The sequence below is a fragment of the Pavona decussata genome, unplaced genomic scaffold (genome assembly GCF_977016875.1).
Source record: "Pavona decussata unplaced genomic scaffold, jaPavDecu1.1 SCAFFOLD_261, whole genome shotgun sequence".
NCBI classification, from domain to species: domain Eukaryota; kingdom Metazoa; phylum Cnidaria; class Anthozoa; order Scleractinia; family Agariciidae; genus Pavona; species Pavona decussata.
Window position 1 is genome coordinate 743,118 of NW_028145664.1, and position 21,972 is coordinate 765,089.

Below are 21,972 nucleotides of genomic sequence, written 5' to 3' on the forward strand. Positions count from 1 at the left end.
TTTTAGACTTTTGCGTGATAGACAAAAGTGTGTCTACTTCATCCGAGCTCGGTTCGCTCACAAACGAGCAGAAATGTATATAATTACTATGTCTTGACTGAGGAAGAATCAATATACCAAATTATACGAAAGATAGATTCATAGCTATATAAATGTCTGAACAGCGAGAAGCTGAAAATTGTAAAATTTCGATTTCTCCCGTGGTGAAATGCGAGCTTCCGGTAGGGTAACCGTTTTTCATGGTTTTCTGTCGTTATATCAGAAGCCATAAGCACGGATGGAGACCGTAAGCGTGAGCTCAACGTGTCCCCATGTGTTGCACCAAAAAATCTATTTTTTAGAAAAAATTGCGCCACCCTTCACGTCATAAACCCGCACGGATACACGCAAATTTGCGTGGGGCTACTACCTGATACGGAAAATGGAAAGAAAGTTTAGTTCGGTTTTGACAAAATAACATAATTTTTAAATACTTTAAATGTGAAAATAACATTTTATTACCCTGTACATGTTTAAGTTTCTCCATCTAACCTAACTAAACTACAGCTGTAAACTAAAACATTGGGAACAACTCCAGGAAATTCTCCTGACTGAATTGAAACCCCAGTAGAAAACATTAATCTTTAAAGTACAAACATAAAATATTCTCCGCGATGCTGATATAAGTCTTATATAAACTTAAATTTTATTGGAGAAGTCAGTTTTAACTATTTATTTCAAATTGGTGGTAAATCCTTAAGGAAACGAGTTAAGTCCATCGTCCCAAACGTTTTCACTTCGCACTCACTAGCTGGCATTAATACTCGGCGCTTCCACCAAATTTTGTAAACTGACATCAGTTTTACGAGTGTATGATTTTACCGTAATAAATAAAACTTTACTCAGTTTATTGGCAGAAATTAAGTAGTCAAGCTAAAAGCTGTCGAATTGAGCATGTTTCTTTCACAGATCTGTGCAAAATTTTTCAACATCGGTCAGAAGTGAATTCCTCGATTACTTCTTTTTGCCGAAATTGAAACTGACTGCTTCTTATGACGGCTGTTGCCTTGCTGCTTTCAAGAGTTATTACACGTAAGACTTGAAATTAATGTTCATTCGTTTATTAGTTGTTGATTTCTAAACTCATCCAAGAGACAAGAAAGCTGTAAACACGTTCTTATCTGTTTTCAAACTCTTTTTTTTTTTCAAGTTTGCGGGATAAATTTCCTCAACATCAAACTAGCAACTTTAACATCAAAATAAGCTGATAATTAGCAAAATGCCTCCGACAGAAATTAACAACTGAAGAGGTGAAACAAAACTACTGGCAGACAAACGAAAAGTTTTCATGCATGTCCGCGGGAGTGAAAACAAAATGAAAGCTGAAATGAAAGAAGAAATTTTTTACTTTATTTTGAAGTACGTATCTTGACTAAAACCCAGAAACCAATCCAAATGTTTCAACTCGGTGTCGGTCTCAGTCAAATGCATCCTCCACTATTTTATATCCCGGAATCAGGCTTTGTTCATAGCCAAGAAACCGGCTGCGGGCTTACGCGGAATGTGAGAAGGTACAATTTTTTAGCGTACTTTTTTTCCTGGTTAGAAAGTCCATCCGTGTAGCCGGTTGTTGTTTTGCTTCTTCCATTCCATGGCCACGGAACTTGATTCCAAGCAGCTTAAAGCTCTTTTTCCAGTTCAACATGAGCAAGAAAACAGTGAGACTGACAGAGTTCAATATGGAGGTTGTAAAAAATGCGTAACAACTTTGCAGCGTCAGAACTTTCCACAACTGTTTACACTTTCTCCAATAACAAGTAACTGAACTTTAGACAATTTTCGGGTACCATTTGAACCATATCATACTGGCAAAAGTGACAAAAAGCAGCTGAGAAAAAATTCACTTACGTGTCTGAGTACATATTCATTCAATTGTAGCAACACACGCAGCCGGCCACCGTTTTGGCGCCTTTTTGACTTTACTTTGAGAGTCATGTGATCAATATGCCGCTTATTCCAACTTCCTCCGTCTTCTTTCAATTGCTACTTTTTCGTTCTGAGGGTCTAATCCCTTAAATGTGGGCACCAAGGATATATCCCCAAGCAAATTTGAAAATTTGGACGCCATTTTAAACGGGTAGAGAAAAATTTCAATTTCCTCACGCGTGATCCTGGCCATTTACCCGCGTGCGCGCACGTACTATGGCAAATTTTTTTTTTCCTAAAAATAGATTTTTTGGTACAACACCTAGGGACAAGCCCACAAGTGAAAATGGCATCTCGTTACGGTCTCCATCCCTGGTTATGGCTCCTGGTTATATCGAATATTTAAAAAAATTAACCTTACATCCTTTACTTGCTTACATAGGCGTTCAAACTAACGAAATACAGTCGAACCTGTATATAACGGCCCAGTATTAAGCGGCCACCATCTATCAAGCGGCCAGTTTTTAAAGTCCCGATTGTCCGCTCATATAAACGCTGCATTTATTACCTGTATTAGGCGGCCACCTCTATTAAGCGGCCGCGGCCACCTTCTAGCAGTCCTATGTTTGTCTTTCTTTGTTATTTTTAATGCCTGTATTTTAATACCTGTATTAAGCGGCCACCCTTGAATATAAACTAAGCCATATGTTATTTTATGCGGTATTTTATTGTGTTTAAAATGCGACCCAGCATCACTATAAAGAAATAACATGTACAACTACTGTCAGCTGATACTCGGCCGTTTAATACGTTTTTCAGATGTCCACAATGTGCTGGAGTACAGTACCATATCACAAACGCTAAAAGAAATTTGTTTTGAATATGGTTCACTCTTTAGCAAGAAATTCCTCTTTAATTAGCTTGTTCTTCAGCCATGTGACATTGAACATTGAGCGTAACAACTATGAAATGACTGAATGAGATATTTTGTTGTGAACTGTAAGTTATAGAAATAGAGCACTGCATACTGTAGAAGGGTAGAGGACAATTTATTGCATAGTACTTTTACACAATGTTACGTATGTTACAACGTTAAGTTACAAGTCGGCACTGAACTTTGTTTAAAGTATTGGTCGCTTGAAAGAGTGTTGATTGTCCTATAATTGTTTCCTTGCATGAACTGTTTTTTTATGATACGCCATAAATATTGACATTAGACAACGCCCAGTGAGTATTTTTAGTGATCCTGTATTAAGCGGCCAGTTCCTCAAGTCCCGAGGGTGGCCGTTATATACAGGCTCGACTGTATGAGCGAAATCGATTTTTTTACCGTGGCAACGATTTCTTTGATTTTTTTTTTTTTTATATATAATCATTTATTTGCAAAAACACATTACTTACGTTACGGGCTAAATACATCACTAGACAATACAGTATTCTACCTACAAAACAGTGCTTACTGGTTACTTACACTTGTCTACAATACAAGATTCTAATTACAATTCAACACATACCAGACAGTAAAATAACTTTCGCTCGTTACAATTACGGCTACTTACAATATATACTAACTTACGACTAAATTTAAACTACCTAATTACATCCAATCGTTACTTCATACCATGTTCAGCAACATAGCTTACCCCTTACTTACTAATCCTCGTTATTAACTTATTGAATTTTAATTGATCATTTGGGATTGGAGGGCGTCTTTCAATGGGATCCACTTCTTTTCAAAAGAATTTAGGGTATTATTATCTAAAGCTATTTGCTTTTCAATTTTCATGGAGTTCACGAGCAGTTGTTTATATAGTTGCACCTTGGGTATGGTGTTTCTCAGTTTACAGTTGTATATATAATGTCTAGCAATAAGAAGTAAGTGATGTAAAAGTAGATGTGAAACATCGTTAATTAAGCCTAGACAGAGAGTGGGAGAGAGAGGAATGTCTTTCAAATCTTCAAGGTGTTGGGATATCCTTTTATACTAGAAATACGTGACTCGCAAAACATCGCGAAGCGGGGGCTGGGTGGAAAGCCCTCTTTACTCGTATTGTAGCATCAAACGAGGAGATTAAGAGGCGCATAAGAATTTTTTTTTGATGAGCATGGTGTTTTCGTAGTTCCACGGGCTAGTTTGCGGTTGAAAATCTATTTCTGACGCGACGTAATGTACAACGGGCGTGCAGCGCTGTCGTGTTCGATGAATTTATTTCCCACGGAAAATTATTGACCGCGGCCACAAAACGTGTAATTTCTTTAATGCACTCTTTCACAAAAAAGATTTCTAAAAGAAAGGGAAAAGATTCTGGAGAGATAGTTCTGTGTCCAGTGAATATTGATGAACATTGCTGTTGAAATTTGATCATGCACGCATATTTTTTTCCATGTATGCAAATTTTGCTCCAGACAACGCCAGACAGTCTGACGTCATTGTGCGGACATCTTCAAAGATATAAACATATATAGACATATATAAATATATTTTTCGCTCGAATTCGCGCGGCTTAGCTCCGCTCGGGCCGGCTCGGCCCGACAAATTTATTAACCTCGCTACGCTCGGGCCTTCGGCCCTCGCTTCCCGAGGAAAAACTTTTCCAGAATGCTTGAGTATGTTTGCAGTACCAAAACAGGTGAACCAGAGTTTCAGTAGTCTCACCACAAAAGGAACAAGAGTCGAATTGTTTTATACCTATCTTGGAAAGAAAGTCGTTTGTATAGCAATTCGTCTATGAAGAAACTTAAACAATACAATACTCTAAGCTTTGTTTCTCTTGTACAGAGGAATGGTAACTAAAAAGTGTTTTTCCAGTTAACGATCGAATCTTGAACTATACTCCCTTCAGAAAGCGTCTACAAAATTCTTTGCAAATATTTGAATGAGACAATAGAACCGCTATATCATTTGAAAGAGAGTTGTGTAAGACTGGTGAGCACGATTTCTTAAATTGTTTTTACGCGGGTATTACTTTAAAGTACTCAAGGTAATTAGTTTTACTATTAAATTTATCTATGAATGCATTATAACTTAACAAATTCTGATCATTGTTAAGTAGATCTTTAACTTTTTTTACCCCTGCCTTAAGCCAGGCTTTGTAAAAGAAAGGTCGGTTCTCTATTCTGATTAGTGAGTTATGCCATAAAAACATAGAGTTAAAATCAAGGTTCTTCTCTCTGTAATATAAATTGGTCCAGTGTTCGATAATTTCCCTCAATAAAGGATCGTCTAGGTTAAGCTGTAAAACGTCTTGCGGTTTAATGTTACTTAAAAACACTGCTTTGCCTCCATGCCTCTGGAGGTAGTAATCAACGAAAAGCTTCCATTTCCCCTGATTATCATTATTTAAGTAACCTTGTATCCACTTTATTTTCAGAGATTTAGTAAAACTTTGAATATCTATCATCTTGAGACCCCCTTTATTGTAGTCATTAATCATTTCTACTCTTTTGATTTTGTCCCCTTTTTTATCCCAGAGAAAATTATACAACTAAGAATTAATTTCTTTAAGTGCACCCTGATGCGTTGGGAGAGAGGACATAACATGCACAATTTGCGATACTGCAAGAGATGTAATGATCGTAATTTTACCTAGAAGAGTCAACCTTCTTGCAGACCAGCTATTTAGGATTTTTTTTAATCTCTCGATTTTTTCAGAAAATTTATCGTAAGAAGCGGTTTTCTCTACAGTCGAAAACCGGACTCCCAAGGCGTAAGCCTTTCTCTCAGCCCATGTTATAGGTTTGTAAGAGAGTAATGCTGCATTCAAATTTTTCGATGAGCCGATCCAGAGCGCTTCCATCTTATCGTAATTAACTGTAAAGCCAGATATCGAAGCAAATGCGTCAAGTAAGTATAGAGTTCTAGAAAAGGAGGATTGTGATCCATTTAAAATCATTGTCGTATCATCTGCGTATTGCGAGAGTTTGCACTTAGTGCCCAGGATCGTGATTCCACGAACTTCATTATGCTTCCTTACTGTGCTACCCAATATTTCTGCACATAAAATAAACAAATAAGGGGAAAGAAGGCAGCCCTGTCTCACACCGCGACTTAACGTAAAGAAGTCGGAGGACCATCCGTTGTTTTGGATACAACTGCTAAAAACAGTATAAAATAATTTTACCCGTGCAGTCAAGGATGTTCCAAAGTTATAGTATTTTAGAGTTTTTTCTACACTATCGAAAGCCTTCTCAAAGTCGACAAATAATAGAAGGCCAGGGATTTGTTCTGTATCTGTGTAATTTATTATACTATTGAGAAGTCTGATGTTCTCTCCATAAATCTTTTTTTTTAAGCCGGTCTGACCGTTGTTGATTATCTTTGGTAGGACTTTACGTACTCGATTAGCAATGGATTTGGCTTATATTTTGCAATCACAGTTAAGAAGTGTTATTGGTCTCCAGTTCTTTAAGAAATGAGCAGATTTGTTATTTTTTGGCACGAGAGTGATTAATCCTCTCCTTTGAGTAATTGAAGGCCGTTTCCATATGCACAATTTAGTGCGTTTAGAAGATAATGATGTATGTCTTTCCAGAAAACCTTGTAAAATTCGGCTGGGAGGCCGTCACTTCCAGGGCTTTTGTTTGCTTGCATTGATTTCAGGCTTTGTAAGCATTCAGCTTCGGTCAAGAGGCTAGCTATGAACCGAACTTCTTCTAACGAGTTTTTATGAGTGGCCGGCTTTCCTCTAAATTTGTCTTTTACAACCTCCAGAACAAAGTTATAATCACTTCCAAGGACTCTTCGCAGTCGAAAGAGAGAAGCTGATTAAGCACACTTTTAAAGAAGGTGGGATTATCGTCATTTGGCGCATAAACATTTACTAAGGTCAAAATCTTATAGTCTGTTTTGACATCTACTATGACAAATCTTCCCTCTAGATCAGAAAATTGTTTCAGAATTTTATGTCCAAAATTATTATTAAAAAGTTTACAAGTTCCGGCACTAGCACTTGAATAGCTGCTAAAAACAGCTGAGAAACCCCATTCGGAAGTCCACAAGATCTCTTTCTCTTTAGTACAATGAACTTCTTGAAGAAAATAAATTGCATAGTTTTTTTAACTTGAGCCAGCAAAAGGTCTCAAGCCTTTTCATGGTATTCGACAGCCCTCGCACATTCAAGGAACAGATCACTTAATCTTCGGCGTAAGTGTTGATTGTAATGAGGTGTGGATGAAGACTATGGGTGGGATTTTCAAAGCGGTAAAGATATGCGTGACGGCAAACACCTTGCATAACGAAACATTATATTTGGACCTAAGGAGAAAAATGCATTTGGAGAAGCCAAAATAAAATATATACGTGAACAGAACACGAAAATACACATACAAAACTACAAAAAATTCATCCTGGGTTGGGAAGTACACAAAATGCAGTAAACACAGACTCACATTAGCATACGCGTAAACCAACAAAAAGGCGTTCGCTATTAGACTAAGGTCTTTTGATGATAGAGCCATGTATTTCGATCACTTCAGAATCAATAGCGCGAGGCCCAATGAAAACTCAATTTTGCAATACGCGCCTTTCCTATAAGGCGGTCTGGTTTTGGCTGAAACACGCGTCACCGCCCGCAAAAACAAATATTACATCGATAATATGGCGTATGTATAACTGGAAAAAGAAAAAGAAATAAATATATATTAACGGGGACGAAATATATCCATTTCTCCTAGAAATTGTATCAGTTGTAATATTTATGTATATATATTTCCGAAATGATCGTGATTACATCTAAATGTCTAGTGTTTTTCCTACTGGCCAAAGCTTACCTCGAATATATAATTTGTCTGGTTGTGCCTTACTAAAGGTAGCAGGAATTCTATTTTCCGTGGCCTTTTTGAATGTGTCCATTTGATTCTTTCTTCTTTGTACGATTTCATGTGGATGGTCCTGATACATCGTATAAGCTGTCTCCCGGAGCCGTCTTCCTAAAGACAGAATTTTCTCGCAGCCTTTAAATCTAAGAAATCTCGCGAGAATGGGTCTTGACTTATTGGTTTTTTTCCTTCCTAGTCGATGAACTCTTTGTATTTCTGCTGTATGGGCGTCTCGGGATCCCAGGTCAGTCTCAAGGAAAGTGCGAAGCCTTTGCTCTATGTCTTCGTCGTCGTTGTCGTCTTCGTTGATATTTTCAAATTTTGTATTTTCGCGACTTGAGTACGCCTCTAGGTAAAGGTTCTTAGTCTCTACATCTTTAATTTTGTTTTCAAGGTGGTTGTTTTGTCCTTGAAGCTAGTTTAGCTTTTCTTCAAGGTTTTCGCGTTGTCTTTTAAGATCGTCGAGCGACGTTTTGTTCTTTTCTTGACTAAAGTTCAGGCTTTCTTTCAAGTCGCTAATGTCGGCTGTAGCAGATTGTTGAAAGCTCTTCAGTGATTACTTTCTTGCTTCCAGTTTTACGAGGGTATCCTGACTTTTGTTCACCGATTACTCGATTAAATCGAGTTTTCCAAGTTTTTGGAGTATCTTTTGGAGCTTCTGTTGTACATCTTCTACCATACTTTAGGCCGCCATGAATTCGTCGTCACCTTCGTTGACTTGCTGAGTATCAATTCAAGAATTCGGCGAACCTCTAGGCTTTTTTGCTTCCGGAGATTCCTCTTTAGATGAGTTAGAGGATCTATTTCTTCGTTTGGTTAAGATGTTTTGGAAAAATTGGCCATTAAATTCTACAAAAAGGGGAAAATCTTAGCGGACGGGTCGGCCATGCTGTTTACTCCTCCGCCGCGTGTATGCGGCTTGATTTTTACTGGCATTTAGTCTTAAAAACTTTAGGTGGATAAAATATCCACTTTCTGCCTTGCATATTGGCTACTCCCCATAGTGCTTTCAATTGACGGTAAAGCTCCACTCCTTGGTCGTCGTTTTCAGCACTGTCAATAGAATCGTCCATACTTCCTTTTTTATATTTTATCACAATGTAAACAACATATTCTCCCTTCCGAAAACAAAAGGTTTTAGTTTTCCGGTGATCAAAATTTTGAGTAGGCATTTTGTCGAAGAACCTTTGGGTTTCCCTGTTTCGTGTTGTTTATTACTCGTATTTGTCATACTAGTGAAAAATTTATTTACTTTCTTTCCTGTTGACAAATTGTTTGAAATTGACTGCGAAGTAACAAAATTAAATAAATGAAATTTTAATTTTTTTTAGTTTTGTTTTGAGTTGAACTAGTATCTTGCATCACACATTACATTCACTAATAGTAAGGTTTCCTTGAACTTTCTGATGAGGCGTATACATCCTCGACGAATCTTTGCTCAAGTCTCCAAGCGAATGGTGTGAACGCCATACACATTAGGTGATTGGGAGGCCATGTTAGCTGTTACACACATTTGGCGAGCTGTTACTTATCAAAATGCGGCGATATTAGCGAAGCAGAGCTGAACTTGAGATAAGACCGGGTATCCGTGACTCGCCTATCTGCCCAAATTTTAATTTTAATTTTTTTTAGGTCAATTAATTGGAACCACATTCGGCTGGTGTTGCCCGGCTAAGTGTTGCCTTGTGTATATATATCAATTAATCTCGACCGCAAATTGATTTGTATAGTTTTTCGAAGAATGACGGCTCATTGATACGGCTTTTATTGTGCTTCCATATCCTCTCCAATCACTTCAAAAGAGCTCCAACGGCAGTCCTGACTCAAAAGACTTTCTTTACTTGCGTTTGAAAGCAGGTAAATAGAAAACGCACTCTGACACTCGGTGCATCCATACCTTAAAATCACATCAATTCAGTCAAAAATTCACAGAAAACAAAAGATAACCCTTCGAATTGTTATTGACAAATGGAACTTCAATGTGTAAAATATTCAAGATGTTTGAGCAAGGAATGACATTTTGACAACACCGGCAATGTATAAATAAATTGTAGAGTCCCCGAAGGTAAATTGGGTAGTTTTGAGGTCACCTTGTAAACCGTCTCGCCTACAACGAAAAAAATCACATTGAGCTCAGTAAATAAAATATTTGGTTATGGGCTATAATGATTGATGTTCATAGAAAAAATCAGCGAAATCAGTGAAAAGTCGAAATTTGCCTTATCCGTTCTAACGCGGACAGCATCTTCATTACTCTCGAAATACACCGTACCACCGAAAATCTTTAGAAGCGACGACAATTGGTGTTCCTGCGCTGACCCTTTTTAAACGGACAGAATTCATCACAATAGGTTGTTCAATAGGAAAGTGGTGCCAGGGTATCGCCTGATTCCAGGGAAAACGCACTTTTCCAGGGAGAAACCGATCCGCATATTATAAGCACTTGATGGCATCAATTTTACCTACATCGGAATAGTATCGGTTATCTGTCATCTGTACGTAATATGCATACCAAAGACGAATGTATTCGCACGGAAATGGAAAGTTGGTGCTAAATAAATTCATTCATTCGTTTACCGTCTTCTTAATTTTCCGCCCTACCGCTCTGGAAGGTAGTCCTTGTGTGGCTCTAAATAACTGATTAGCTATTAATTCCAATGGGAATCTGTTTGTTAATTGGTCTTACGACGGTATTCACTCCACACGCAACCTTAGCTGCACGGGTGTGGCCATCTCTTAACAATTCGCCCTAATGGCCAACGTCCACTTGGAGCATCTGGCTGTATCACAAGAACTACATCTCCAAATTTTAGGTCTCGAAATGCGAAAGTCCATTTTGGTCGGCTGTTGAGGGTAGGAACACATTCTTTGAGCCATCTCCACCACACTTCTGAAATAATGCCCTGAACCTTTCGCCATCTTTGACGCAAGTTAAAATTTGTGGTTTCAACAGACTCTGGGGCAAATTTTCCTCCCATTTGGCCATGCAAGAAATGGTAAGGGGTCAATGGAACATCCTCTCGCCGATCTAAACTCTGATAAGCCAACGGACGGGAATTAAGTAGGGACTCCAACCCCGTAAACATCGTGATCAGTTCCTCATCAATCACATCTCGGTTTTCTACATTGGCATAAATGGATTTCAAATCTGTTTACACTATTACTTCGTGGGCTTCTCCAAAATGTGGAGCAGCTGATGGATTGAATCTCCATGTTTCTCCAAGTTCAACTGTCTTGCTCTGAACCTTTTGCTGGTCTAACTGGCCGACTAGTTCCTTAAATTCGCCCACTTAACCTACGAAATTCGTGCCTCTTTCGCGCTTCACTTCCTTAAGAACTTCACGCCGACTGGTGATGGCATCGTTATGACATTCGCACTGGATATCGACAGCCGCATCATAAGCTTGCTGAGAGGCATCAACAAATATTACGATGTGCTTCGATTTCACAGGCTTTGGAATTCGCAGAAATCGGGGAATCTTCATCTCTCTCAGACTTTTTCAAGTGCATATGGCACGAACTTTTTTTTTCTCTTTGTTGTAGTTCAACATCTCTAAAAAAACAACTACAGAGTTTAATAGCGCTGAAAATTTCTGGAAATCTGGGTTTTGTAGTCCAAAATCCCGCTAGTTTACACTGATATTTGTACCGCGCAGATTCCTCTGTTAACGCGAAAATCTCGCTTAAGAGTAGTATCACGCTTTCTTTTGCTCTAGGTGAAGATGTAAACAATGCCGCGACGACACATTGGTAGACGCTTTAGAATTCCGCTGTTGCCACGAAGTAACTAGATGACATTTTAGCCACTGTTGGCTGTTATACTGCTTCGCGATTTCATTGCCGACTGAATCATATATTGTGTGTTTGGTTCTCAGAAAAACAGACGTTTATTTGCAATAAGTGAACGGAAACGAAAATTTCGCCATAATTATCTTTATTAGATAGGCATTAATTACAAAGTAACTAAAAAATGCGATTATCTTATCTCCAGAAGAGCTAACGAAAAGAAAAATAGCAAGGCTGTATCAAAGAAAACAGACGAATGCATCAAAATCCATTGCAAAAGAAGGAGGCTTTTTCAAGCAGTCGTGAGAATTTCGGTACTTTGCTTTAAATATCGAACCAGATGAGGAAATTCTGGCTCCTTTATGTTTATTTCATTCTTTCTTTGTTGCTAAACTTTGGGCTGCAGCCTTTGCCAATCGATCTATTTTACCCTTAATGCGTTTTTATTGAAATAGAAATACTAATTTATTTCAATATTTGCTCTTAAATATGAATTTATTTGATAAGTTCTTCCCAGATAGTGAAGTGACCGAAATGATATAGATAAAATAGAGTTTAGGAAAACGTTACGTTATTCATAGAATGTATGAAGCATAAGCGGCAATGCAAGATGACGTCCTTGGTAAGGTAGCACAATATCAATCAGTATTGACTCAAAACGTTTTTTTACGTGCGTGTTTTTGGTATTATTATTTTATGTTTTACCAAGAAAATTAACGATAGTAAAATTACATGACGTATCGACGACTTCATATCGTCATTGTCAAATGAGTAAAATGGAAATAACCGAAAGGCATATTTATAGGTAGTGAAAGTGAGAAAATAAATTAGCATAAAAGCATTCAGGTAAAGAGTTTCGCGCGAATGGAATCCGCCTGCGTGTTCAGTTTCGGTCTTTTGTTCTTGATCCACAGCATTTCATAGACCAAACATTCAAATTTGATATTATTTTATGATCGAGAATGGTGGGCGCGCTCGTATTTCTGGCAACGACCTTTATTTCTTCAAAATACCTCAAGATGTGTCAAAAATGCAACAATAAATCATAAATTTACCTAACCTTTTTCAGGAATACCTGATAATCTGTGGCAGATCTCCACATCATGAATCAACACAGAAAGTCGTAAGGATTTAGAGAAGACCGTGGATTAAAAATGATATCCAATCCCTTAATTGCGCTTTGAAAGCCAAATGGGTGCAGAAGTACCTTGATGACAACAACCAAAAAAATGGAAACTTTTGTTGATTATTTTACTAAGAAACATGGCAGCAAATTACTTCTGACTGGTAACTTAAACAAGCTGATGTAGCTGGTTTCAGTATTCAAGATCAGTTTCACTAAAGAGGTAATTGAAATTTGCTCAAATCTAGATTACGAAGAAAAGCCAACATACATTGGAAATTCACCGATTTGGTACTATTCCCTTATAAGGATTGCTAATCAACCTGTCTTTTATCGAAATTGCTCCCGTGCGGGAGTCAATCAGGTCAATGATATTTTAGATCATACGTCCGAATTTTTTTAAATTATGAGGACTTTAACTCTCGCTATAAAGTTAAGACCACTTTTTTGACGTACAACGATGTTGTGTCTGCCATGGCAAAATTGAAAAAGTCTTTTCAGGATCAGGTTATGAAAAATTCCAAAAAACAACAGACTTCTAGCCAAAAACTACTATCATCTTTAAACTTTTGCAAAGAAGCCTAAAAATCAATCGTTAAAGGAATCACTTCAACACCAGCTAAAGGCCAGAGAAAATGGATAACTGACTGCGGAATTTACGAAAATTCGATAAAATGGGATGAGTCATATATTCTGCCCTTTTATTGCACTAGCGAAACTAAACTTTTAACTTTCCAATTTAAACTCCTTCACAGAAGAATTGCAACGTAAAATTACCTCTATGAAAAAGGTATTTCGTTAACGGACGCCTGTACCCTCTGTGAACAAAACACAGAGACCCTGATCCATCTGTTCTTGGAATGTGGTTTTCTTCAAATTTGTTGTCAAAACGTACAATACTGGTTGATACAGCATCTGGTTAATCCTCAAGACTTCTCTTTGACCCTACCTACCTGTCAAGGTTTGGTCGATATAATGAGGATATACTTTTACATCATGCACTCCTAATTGGCAGATATCATATTTACTGAACTACTCATCCAAAATTAAGAAACCCTGCCGAATTTACATACTTTTTCGCAAACCTTCTTAAAGTGCCAAGAAATAGAAAAAAAAAGTTCTGCTTACAAAACGAACGCTGTTAAGAAATACAACTTAAAATGGAACTGTTTTAAATGAACTGTGTCTTCAATTTGCTTTTTTTTTTGGAACAGTCCCCTGATCGCTACTGAATCTTTGAGTTTTGTTTTTTAACTCCACTCTTGTTCCAAGACTTCTGCGTTAGGAGTGCGGCCTCTCTTTCTTTTCCCTTTCTTTTTCGTGTCCTTTATTTCTTTTCGTTTATCTTTTCGTCCTTACTTTTAATTGATACGCGTACAAATCGTAAGCAAGTCGTAAGTAGTCGTTGTGCTGTATATGAACCCTTAAAAATGGACTGTAAGTAGCACAAATATTCTTTTTATAAATAGTAGAAGCATCGTATTGTACTGTAGCGTAGGTATTGTACTGCAAGTAGTATATGTGGTATAAGTTCACTTGAAGACATAGTGTTATTCCTGTATGTAGTGTGGACATTGTAAGTACTTTTAGCTTTCTAAGTATAGTAAGTATTGTTAACAATGTAGATATAGTTACTGTGGTTAGTATTGTGAGTATTGTAACTTATGTTAGTAGTGTTCAGTATTGTAAATGACGTGTCATGTAAAGGCAATAAAAATTGTTAAAAATAAATGAATTTAGAGGAAAGCTTCATATTCTAAATCGGCACTCTAAATCCTCGTGGTATCAAACTATGATTTCCCCCCTTGTACCACCCTTGTAGCACAACTGCTCGCTATACTGAACGACCACAACTCACAATTCCTCGATAGCTAACATCCAAAACATCACTTCTTGGATCTCTTTAATTATCTTGCCAGATAATGCTTTGCATTCCCCCGCCGAAGTTGCACAACAGTTTCTTTAACAACTAACCCCTTTATTTGCTTCCAATAACTATTGAATTTACAGCTGACTTGGGTTCCTGGAAAAGTAAACACTGAAGTGGCTATAAAATATGGGGTAGTTCAGATAAGCTATAAAATTTTGAAGAACATATATAAATTACAACTTTACGAGTAGCGAGAAGCGACGGTAAATGGTCTTCCTCTGCTATTCTTTTATATATCATGACATTAAATGATGAGATTTCTTTATGATGGCCAATAGGAAAATGGTATCAGGATATTGCTGATTCAAAGAAAGACGCACTCTTAAGGCCGATTTACACTGACTCATTTTTCTGTCGTCATTTTTTTTATTATTAAAATATAAATAGAATAACAGCTAAGTAAAAATACCAAGATAATAAAAATTGGTCATGGTGCTCCTTTAGGAGAAAACAATTTATTTATTGGCTAGGCCTAGCTTCAAGGAACACATCATGTTTTTGCCGTGCGCACGCGTGCCAGACGCGTGTTAAAGACGCAAAAATTTAAGCGCAGAAAGAATGCACCATAGTATCCAGCGGAATCACCTAAAATTTATGGTGTGGCCTCAATAATTTAGCAATAACATTAGGCAACACATGTGCGGTTCTCTTCACGATGTTCACAGCACGTTTAATTTAATCCACTCACGATAATTTATCATACCGTCTTGCTATCATTTTCATACACTCTCCACTGGTTTATATACCAATATTAGGTCACGCAGCATGATCTTAAAAAATTTGGCACCCCTTATAACAATAATCACAACGAGGACTCTAAATTTTATCTCAACAATCAAAGGAGGAGGAAACTGGAGTGTCTGAATTGATCCCGAGACGAGGAATCAAAGCGCTCTATGGCTACGAGATACAGTTGATAGCCTTAAAATTGCAAACAAGAAAGTTACTTTAGTTACTTCCTCTAATAACCAAATGTCATACAACTTGATTGTAACCACGGCAATGCACAGTTCTTTAAGGATCCCCTTCAGTCGCCCCCCCCCCCCCCCCCTCCTCCCCCCTCTCGTCCCAGGACATCCATCTGGAATGCTGAGAATTCACTGAGTATATGGTACAAGAACGCAATTGTATTGACAAGAGCCAAATAAAACATTTCTCTGTGTGGTACTTACAGTGCGCGAAGGTAAACCAAGGAAGAGAAAATGCCCTCTGGTAAATTCTGCAGCTGGTTATTCTGTAAATATCTGTAATTTAACAAAGCTTGAATGTTAGTTAATAGTCCCTACTGCTCAATCATCTTGCTTAGAGTTTTAATCTGTGTCAGGCTCACGCGAAATACTGTTTATTTGAGAACTTCGTAGAAAGAACTTTACGCCTCTAAAAACCCTCAACATTACACTTTAAAACAATAATGATATGATATCTTTCCGTGATTATTCATAGAGCTATAAAACATAAATAAGGCATCACTTCATTGACTTCGTGGCCTTGGACAAAGTAAACATGATCCTTCCAGTAAAGAAATTTGGCTGAGCAGGACTAAGTACTAATTTTTGATAAACGAACATGAAGACCATGTTATGGCGAACGCGCGTTTGTGTAGGGTCAGCAAACAATTTGGTCACTCGACTTCAAATCATCATAGGAAAAGTTTCACTCGCTTTTATACCTGAGTTTTGGTCATTAAGATGAATCACGGATGAGATATCTTTTGCAAACCATACATTAGCAAAAACTACAAGCGACGGCTAGCACGCTGACTTTGGACCCTACTCCTGCCTTTCACTAGAAATTGAAGCTAGAGCCAGGTAGTAAGGCTTCCTTCATCCCATTTGACACGTGTCTTCTTATTGTTTCATTGATTTACTATGTAGAATTTCCTTTCTTTACAGCAACTCACTGGGAAAAAAAAAAATTAACTGTGGAGGTTCTGGTGATCTAATTTTTTGTTTTGCTCGAGTTAAGATGTTACTGTCATACACCCTACAATATATTTTTTTCTTGTTCAATTCTCTTCCTTATCGTGAAAAGTTGAAAGGCGATGTTAATTTGCAACACTTTGCTCTTCAACTTGGCGGTTGAGGAAATTTCTACAAAAACTAACAGCCAGACAGTAATCGGCCAAAAAACACCTTCAAAGCGGTAACACGGTTGACACCACACCTTCAAGAAAATCCCCCAAAAACGCGTCTTACAAAAACTAACTTTGCACACGAAAATTAAAATCTTCACGAAAATTCAAAATGTTTCTAAGTGCGCGAGCGCTCTAGTTCGTTTACGGTCTTCTTAATATTCCCCCTTACCACTCTGGAAGGTAGTCCTTGTGTGGCTCTAAATAACTGATTAGCTATTAATTCCAATGGGAATCTGTTTGTTAATTGGTCTTACGACGGTCTTCACTCCACACGCAACTTTAGCTGCACGGGTGTGGCCATTACTTAACAATTCGCCCTAATGGCCAACGTCCTCTTGGAGCATCTGGCTGAATCACAAGAACTACATCTCCAAATTTTAGGTCTCGAAATGCGAAAGTCCATTTGGGTCGGCTGTTGAGGGTAGGAACACATTCTTTGAGCCATCTCCACCAAACTTTTGAAATAATGCCCTGAACCTTTCACCATTTTTGACGCAAGTTAAAAGTTGTGGTTTCAACAGACTCTGGGGCAAATTTTCCTCCCATTTGGCCATGCAAGAAATGGTAAGGGGTCAATGGAACATCCTCTCGACGATCTAAACTCTTATAAGCCAACGGACGGGAATTAAGTAGGGACTCCAACCCTGTAAACATCGTGACCAGCTCCTCATCAATCACATCTCGGTTTTCTATTACTATTACTTCGTGGGCTTCTCCAAAATGTGGAGCAGCTGATGGATTGAATCTCCATGTTTCTCCAAGTTCAACTGTCTTGCTCTGAAGCTTTTGCTGGTCTAACTGGCCGACTAGTTCCTTTAATTCGCTCACTTAACCTACGAAATTCGTGCCTCTTTCGCGCTTCACTTCCTTAAGAACTCAACGCCGACTGGTGATGGCATCGTTATGACATTCGCACTGGATATAGACAGCCGCACCATAAGTTTGCTGAGAGGCATCAACAAATATGACGATGTGCTTCCATTTCACAGGCTTTGGAATTCGCAGAAATCGGGGAATCTTCACCTCTCTCAGACTTTTTAAAGTGCATATGGCACGAACTTTTTTTTTCTCTTTGTTGTTGTTCAACATCTCAAAAAAAAACAACTTCAGAGTTTAATAGCGCTGAAAATTTCTGGAAATCTGGGTTTTGTAGTCCAAAATCCCGCTAGTTTACACTGATATTTGTACCGCGCAGATTCCTCTGTTAACGCGAAAATCTCGCTTAAGAGTAGTATCACGCCTTCTTTTGCTCTAGGTGAAAATGTAAACAATGCTGCGACGACACATTGGTAGACGCTTTAGAATTCCGCTGTTGCCACGAAGTAACTAGATGACATTTTAGCCACTGTTGGCTGTTATACTGCTCGCGATTTCTTTGCCGAGTGAGTCATATATTGTGTGTTTGGTTCTCAGGAAAACAGACGTTTATTTGCAATAAGTGAACGGAAACGAACAGTGCGCCATAATTATCTTTATTAGATAGGCATTAATTACAAAGTAACTAAAAAATGCGATTATCTTATCTCCAGAAGAGCTAACGAAAAGAAAAATAGCAAGGCTGTATCAAAGAAAACAGACGAATGCATCAAAATCCATTGCAAAAGAAGGAGGCTTTTTCAAGCAGTCGTGAGAATTTCGGCACTTTGCTTTAAATATCGAACCAGATGAGGAAATTCTGGCTCCTTTATGTTTATTTCATTCTTTCTTTGTTGCTAAACTTTGGGCTGCAGCCTTTGCCAATCGATCTATTTTACCCTTAATGCGTTTTTATTGAAATAGAAATACTAATTTATTTCAATATTTGCTCTTAAATATGAATTTATTTGATAAGTTCTTCCCAGATAGTGAAGTGACCGAAATGATATAGATAAAATAGAGTTTAGGAAAACGTTACGTTATTCATAGAATGTATGAAGCATAAGCGGCAATGCAAGATGACGTCCTTGGTAAGGTAGCACAATATCAATCAGTATTGACTCAAAACGTTTTTTTACGTGCGTGTTTTTGGTATTATTATTTTGTTTTACCAAGAAAATTAACGACAGTAAAATTACATGACGTATCGACGACTTCATATCGTCATTGTCAAATGAGTAAAATGGAAATAACCGAAAGGCATATTTAAAGGTAGTGAAAGTGAGAAAATAAATTAGCATAGAAGCATTCAGGTAAAGAGTTTCGCGCGAATGGAATCCGCCTGCGTGTTCAGTTTCGGTCTTTTGTTCTTGATCCACAGCATTTCATAGACCAAACATTCAAATTTGATATTATTTTATGATCGAGAATGGTGGGCGCGCTCGTATTTCTGGCAACGACCTTTATTTCTTCAAAATACCTCAAGATGTGTCAAAAATGCAACAATAAATCATAAATTTACCTAACCTTTTTCAGGAATACCTGATAATCTGTGGCAGATCTCCACATCATGAATCAACACAGAAAGTCGTAAGGATTTAGAGAAGACCGTGGATTAAAAATGATATCCAATCCCTTAATTGCGCTTTGAAAGCCAAATGGGTGCAGAAGTACCTTGATGACAACAACCAAAAAAATGGAAACTTTTGTTGATTATTTTACTAAGAAACATGGCAGCAAATTACTTCTGACTGGTAACTTAAACAAGCTGATGTAGCTGGTTTCAGTATTCAAGATCAGTTTCACTAAAGAGGTAATTGAAATTTGCTCAAATCTAGATTACGAAGAAAAGCCAACATACATTGGAAATTCACCGATTTGGTACTATTCCCTTATAAGGATTGCTAATCAACCTGTCTTTTATCGAAATTGGTCCCATGCGGGAGTCAATGAGGTCAATGATATTTTAGATCATACGGCCGAATTTTTTTAAATTATGAGGACTTTAACTCTCGCTATAAAGTTAAGACCACTTTTTTGACGTACAACGATGTTGTGTCTGCCATGGCAAAATTGAAAAAGTCTTTTCAGGATTAGGCTCGATTTCCGCCGCTCTCTCGAGTCCGGTCTTTGTTCCTCCCCGAGAGAGGGCGCGGGCTCGTTTCCCGAACAGCGGCTGGAAATCGAGCCTATTTCAGGATCAGGTTATGAAAAATTCCAAAAAACAACAGACTTCTAGCCAAAAACTACTATCATCTTTAAACTTTTGCAAAGAAGCCTAAAAATCAATCGTTAAAGGAATCACTTCAACACCAGCTAAAAGCCAGAGAAAATTGATAACTGACTTCGGAATTTACGAAAATTCGATAAAATGGGATGAGTCATATATTCTGCCTTTTTATTGCACTAGCGAAACTAAACTTTTAACTTTCCAATTTAAACTCCTTCACAGAAGAATTGCAACGTAAAATTACCTCTATGAAAAAGGTATTTCGTTAACGGACGCCTGTACCCTCTGTGAACAAAACACAGAGACCCTGATCCATCTGTTCTTGGAATGTGGTTTTCTTCAAATTTGTTGTCAAAACGTACAATACTGGTTGATACAGCATCTGGTTAATCCTCAAGACTTCTCTTTGACCCTACCTACCTGTCAAGGTTTGGTCGATATAATGAGGATATACTTTTACATCATGCACTCCTAATTGGCAGATATCATATTTACTGAACTACTCATCCAAAATTAAGAAACCCTGCCGAATTTACATACTTTTTCGCAAACCTTCTTAAAGTGCCAAGAAATAGAAAAAAAAAAGTTCTGCTTACAAAAAGAACGCTGTTAAGAAATACAACTTAAAATGGAACTGTTTTAAATGAACTGTGTCTTCAATTTGCTTTTTTTTTTTTGGAACAGTCCCCTGATCGCTACTGAATCTTTGAGTTTTGTTTTTTAACTCCACTCTTGTTCCAAGACTTCTGCGTTAGGAGTGCGGCCTCTCTTTCTTTTCCCTTTCTTTTTCGTGTCCTTTATTTCTTTTCGTTTATCTTTTCGTCCTTACTTTTAATTGATACGCGTACAAATCGTAAGCAAGTCGTAAGTAGTCGTTGTGCTGTATATGAACCCTTAAAAATGGACTGTAAGTAGCACAAATATTCTTTTTATAAATAGTAGAAGCATCGTATTGTACTGTAGCGTAGGTATTGTACTGCAAGTAGTATATGTGGTATAAGTTCACTTGAAGACATAGTGTTATTCCTGTATGTAGTGTGGACATTGTAAGTACTTTTAGCTTTCTAAGTATAGTAAGTATTGTTAACAATGTAGATATAGTTACTGTGGTTAGTATTGTGAGTATTGTAACTTATGTTAGTAGTGTTTAGTATTGTAAATGACGTGTCATGTAAAGGCAATAAAAATTGTTAAAAATAAATGAATTTAGAGGAAAGCTTCATATTCTAAATCGGCACTCTAAATCCTCATGGAATTAAACTATGATTTTCCCTCTTGTACCACCCTTGTAGCACAACTGCTCGCTATACTGAACGACCACAACTCACAATTCCTCGATAGCTAACATCCAAAACATCACTTCTTGGATCTCTTTAATTATCTTGCCAGATAATACTTTGCATTCCCCCGCCAAAGTTCCACAACAGTTTCTTTAACAACAACCCTCTTTATTTACTTCCAATAACTATTGAATTTACAGCTGACTTGGGTTCCTGGAAAAGTAAACACTGAAGTGGCTATAAAATATGGGGTAGTTCAGATAAGCTATAAAATTTTGAAGAACATATATAAATTACAACTTTACGAGTAGCGAGAAGCGACGGTAAATGGTGTTCCTCCGCTATTCTTTTATAAATAATGACATTAAATGATGAGATTTCTTTATGATGGGCAATAGGAAAATGGTACTAGCATATTGCTGATTTAAAGAAAGAAGCACTCTTAAGGCCGATTTACACGGTACGACTTCGTCGCATGCGACAAACGTACGACGGGCCTACGACACGAACTGTCTCGTGTAAATCAAACCTACAACTCGCTTACGACTGTTGTGTTCGTCGCAAATAAAATGTCACAGGAATTTTAAAACATGTCTCAAAATCCTACGACAATCGTAGGTATAGGCAATGTTGAATGACGAGAGTTGTGTGCGAATTTTTGCATGACGCGAGCAGCGCGCGCTCTAGAAATCGCATGCGATAGTGGTAAGCAAAAGTTGTGCCGTCTAAATCGGCCTTTAGCTCCCACAGATAATTAGCCGCATACAATAGACGTCTATGTGTGTGTGTGTGATTTGGGAAACAGAAGTCATATAATGTTTAAAACACGAGCAGCAGTGTTTAATCGGGTGCGCCTCGTAGTTTTAGACCCGATAAAGAACATGTTGCAAGTTTTTTGAACGGCTTCAAGAA

General features: G+C 37.7%; 1 protein-coding gene across 1 annotated transcript in view; it reads right to left on the reverse strand.

The window, feature by feature from the left end:
* LOC146456089 (uncharacterized) overlaps nt 1–21,972 on the reverse strand; it is a 201,870-nt gene that overhangs the window by 38,332 nt on the left and 141,566 nt on the right. Inside the window, exon 17 of the mRNA XM_085093543.1 lies at nt 15,734–15,805. Within this exon, the coding sequence (XP_084949669.1) occupies nt 15,734–15,805 (72 nt within the window). The remainder of the gene's footprint in view (nt 1–15,733; nt 15,806–21,972) is intronic.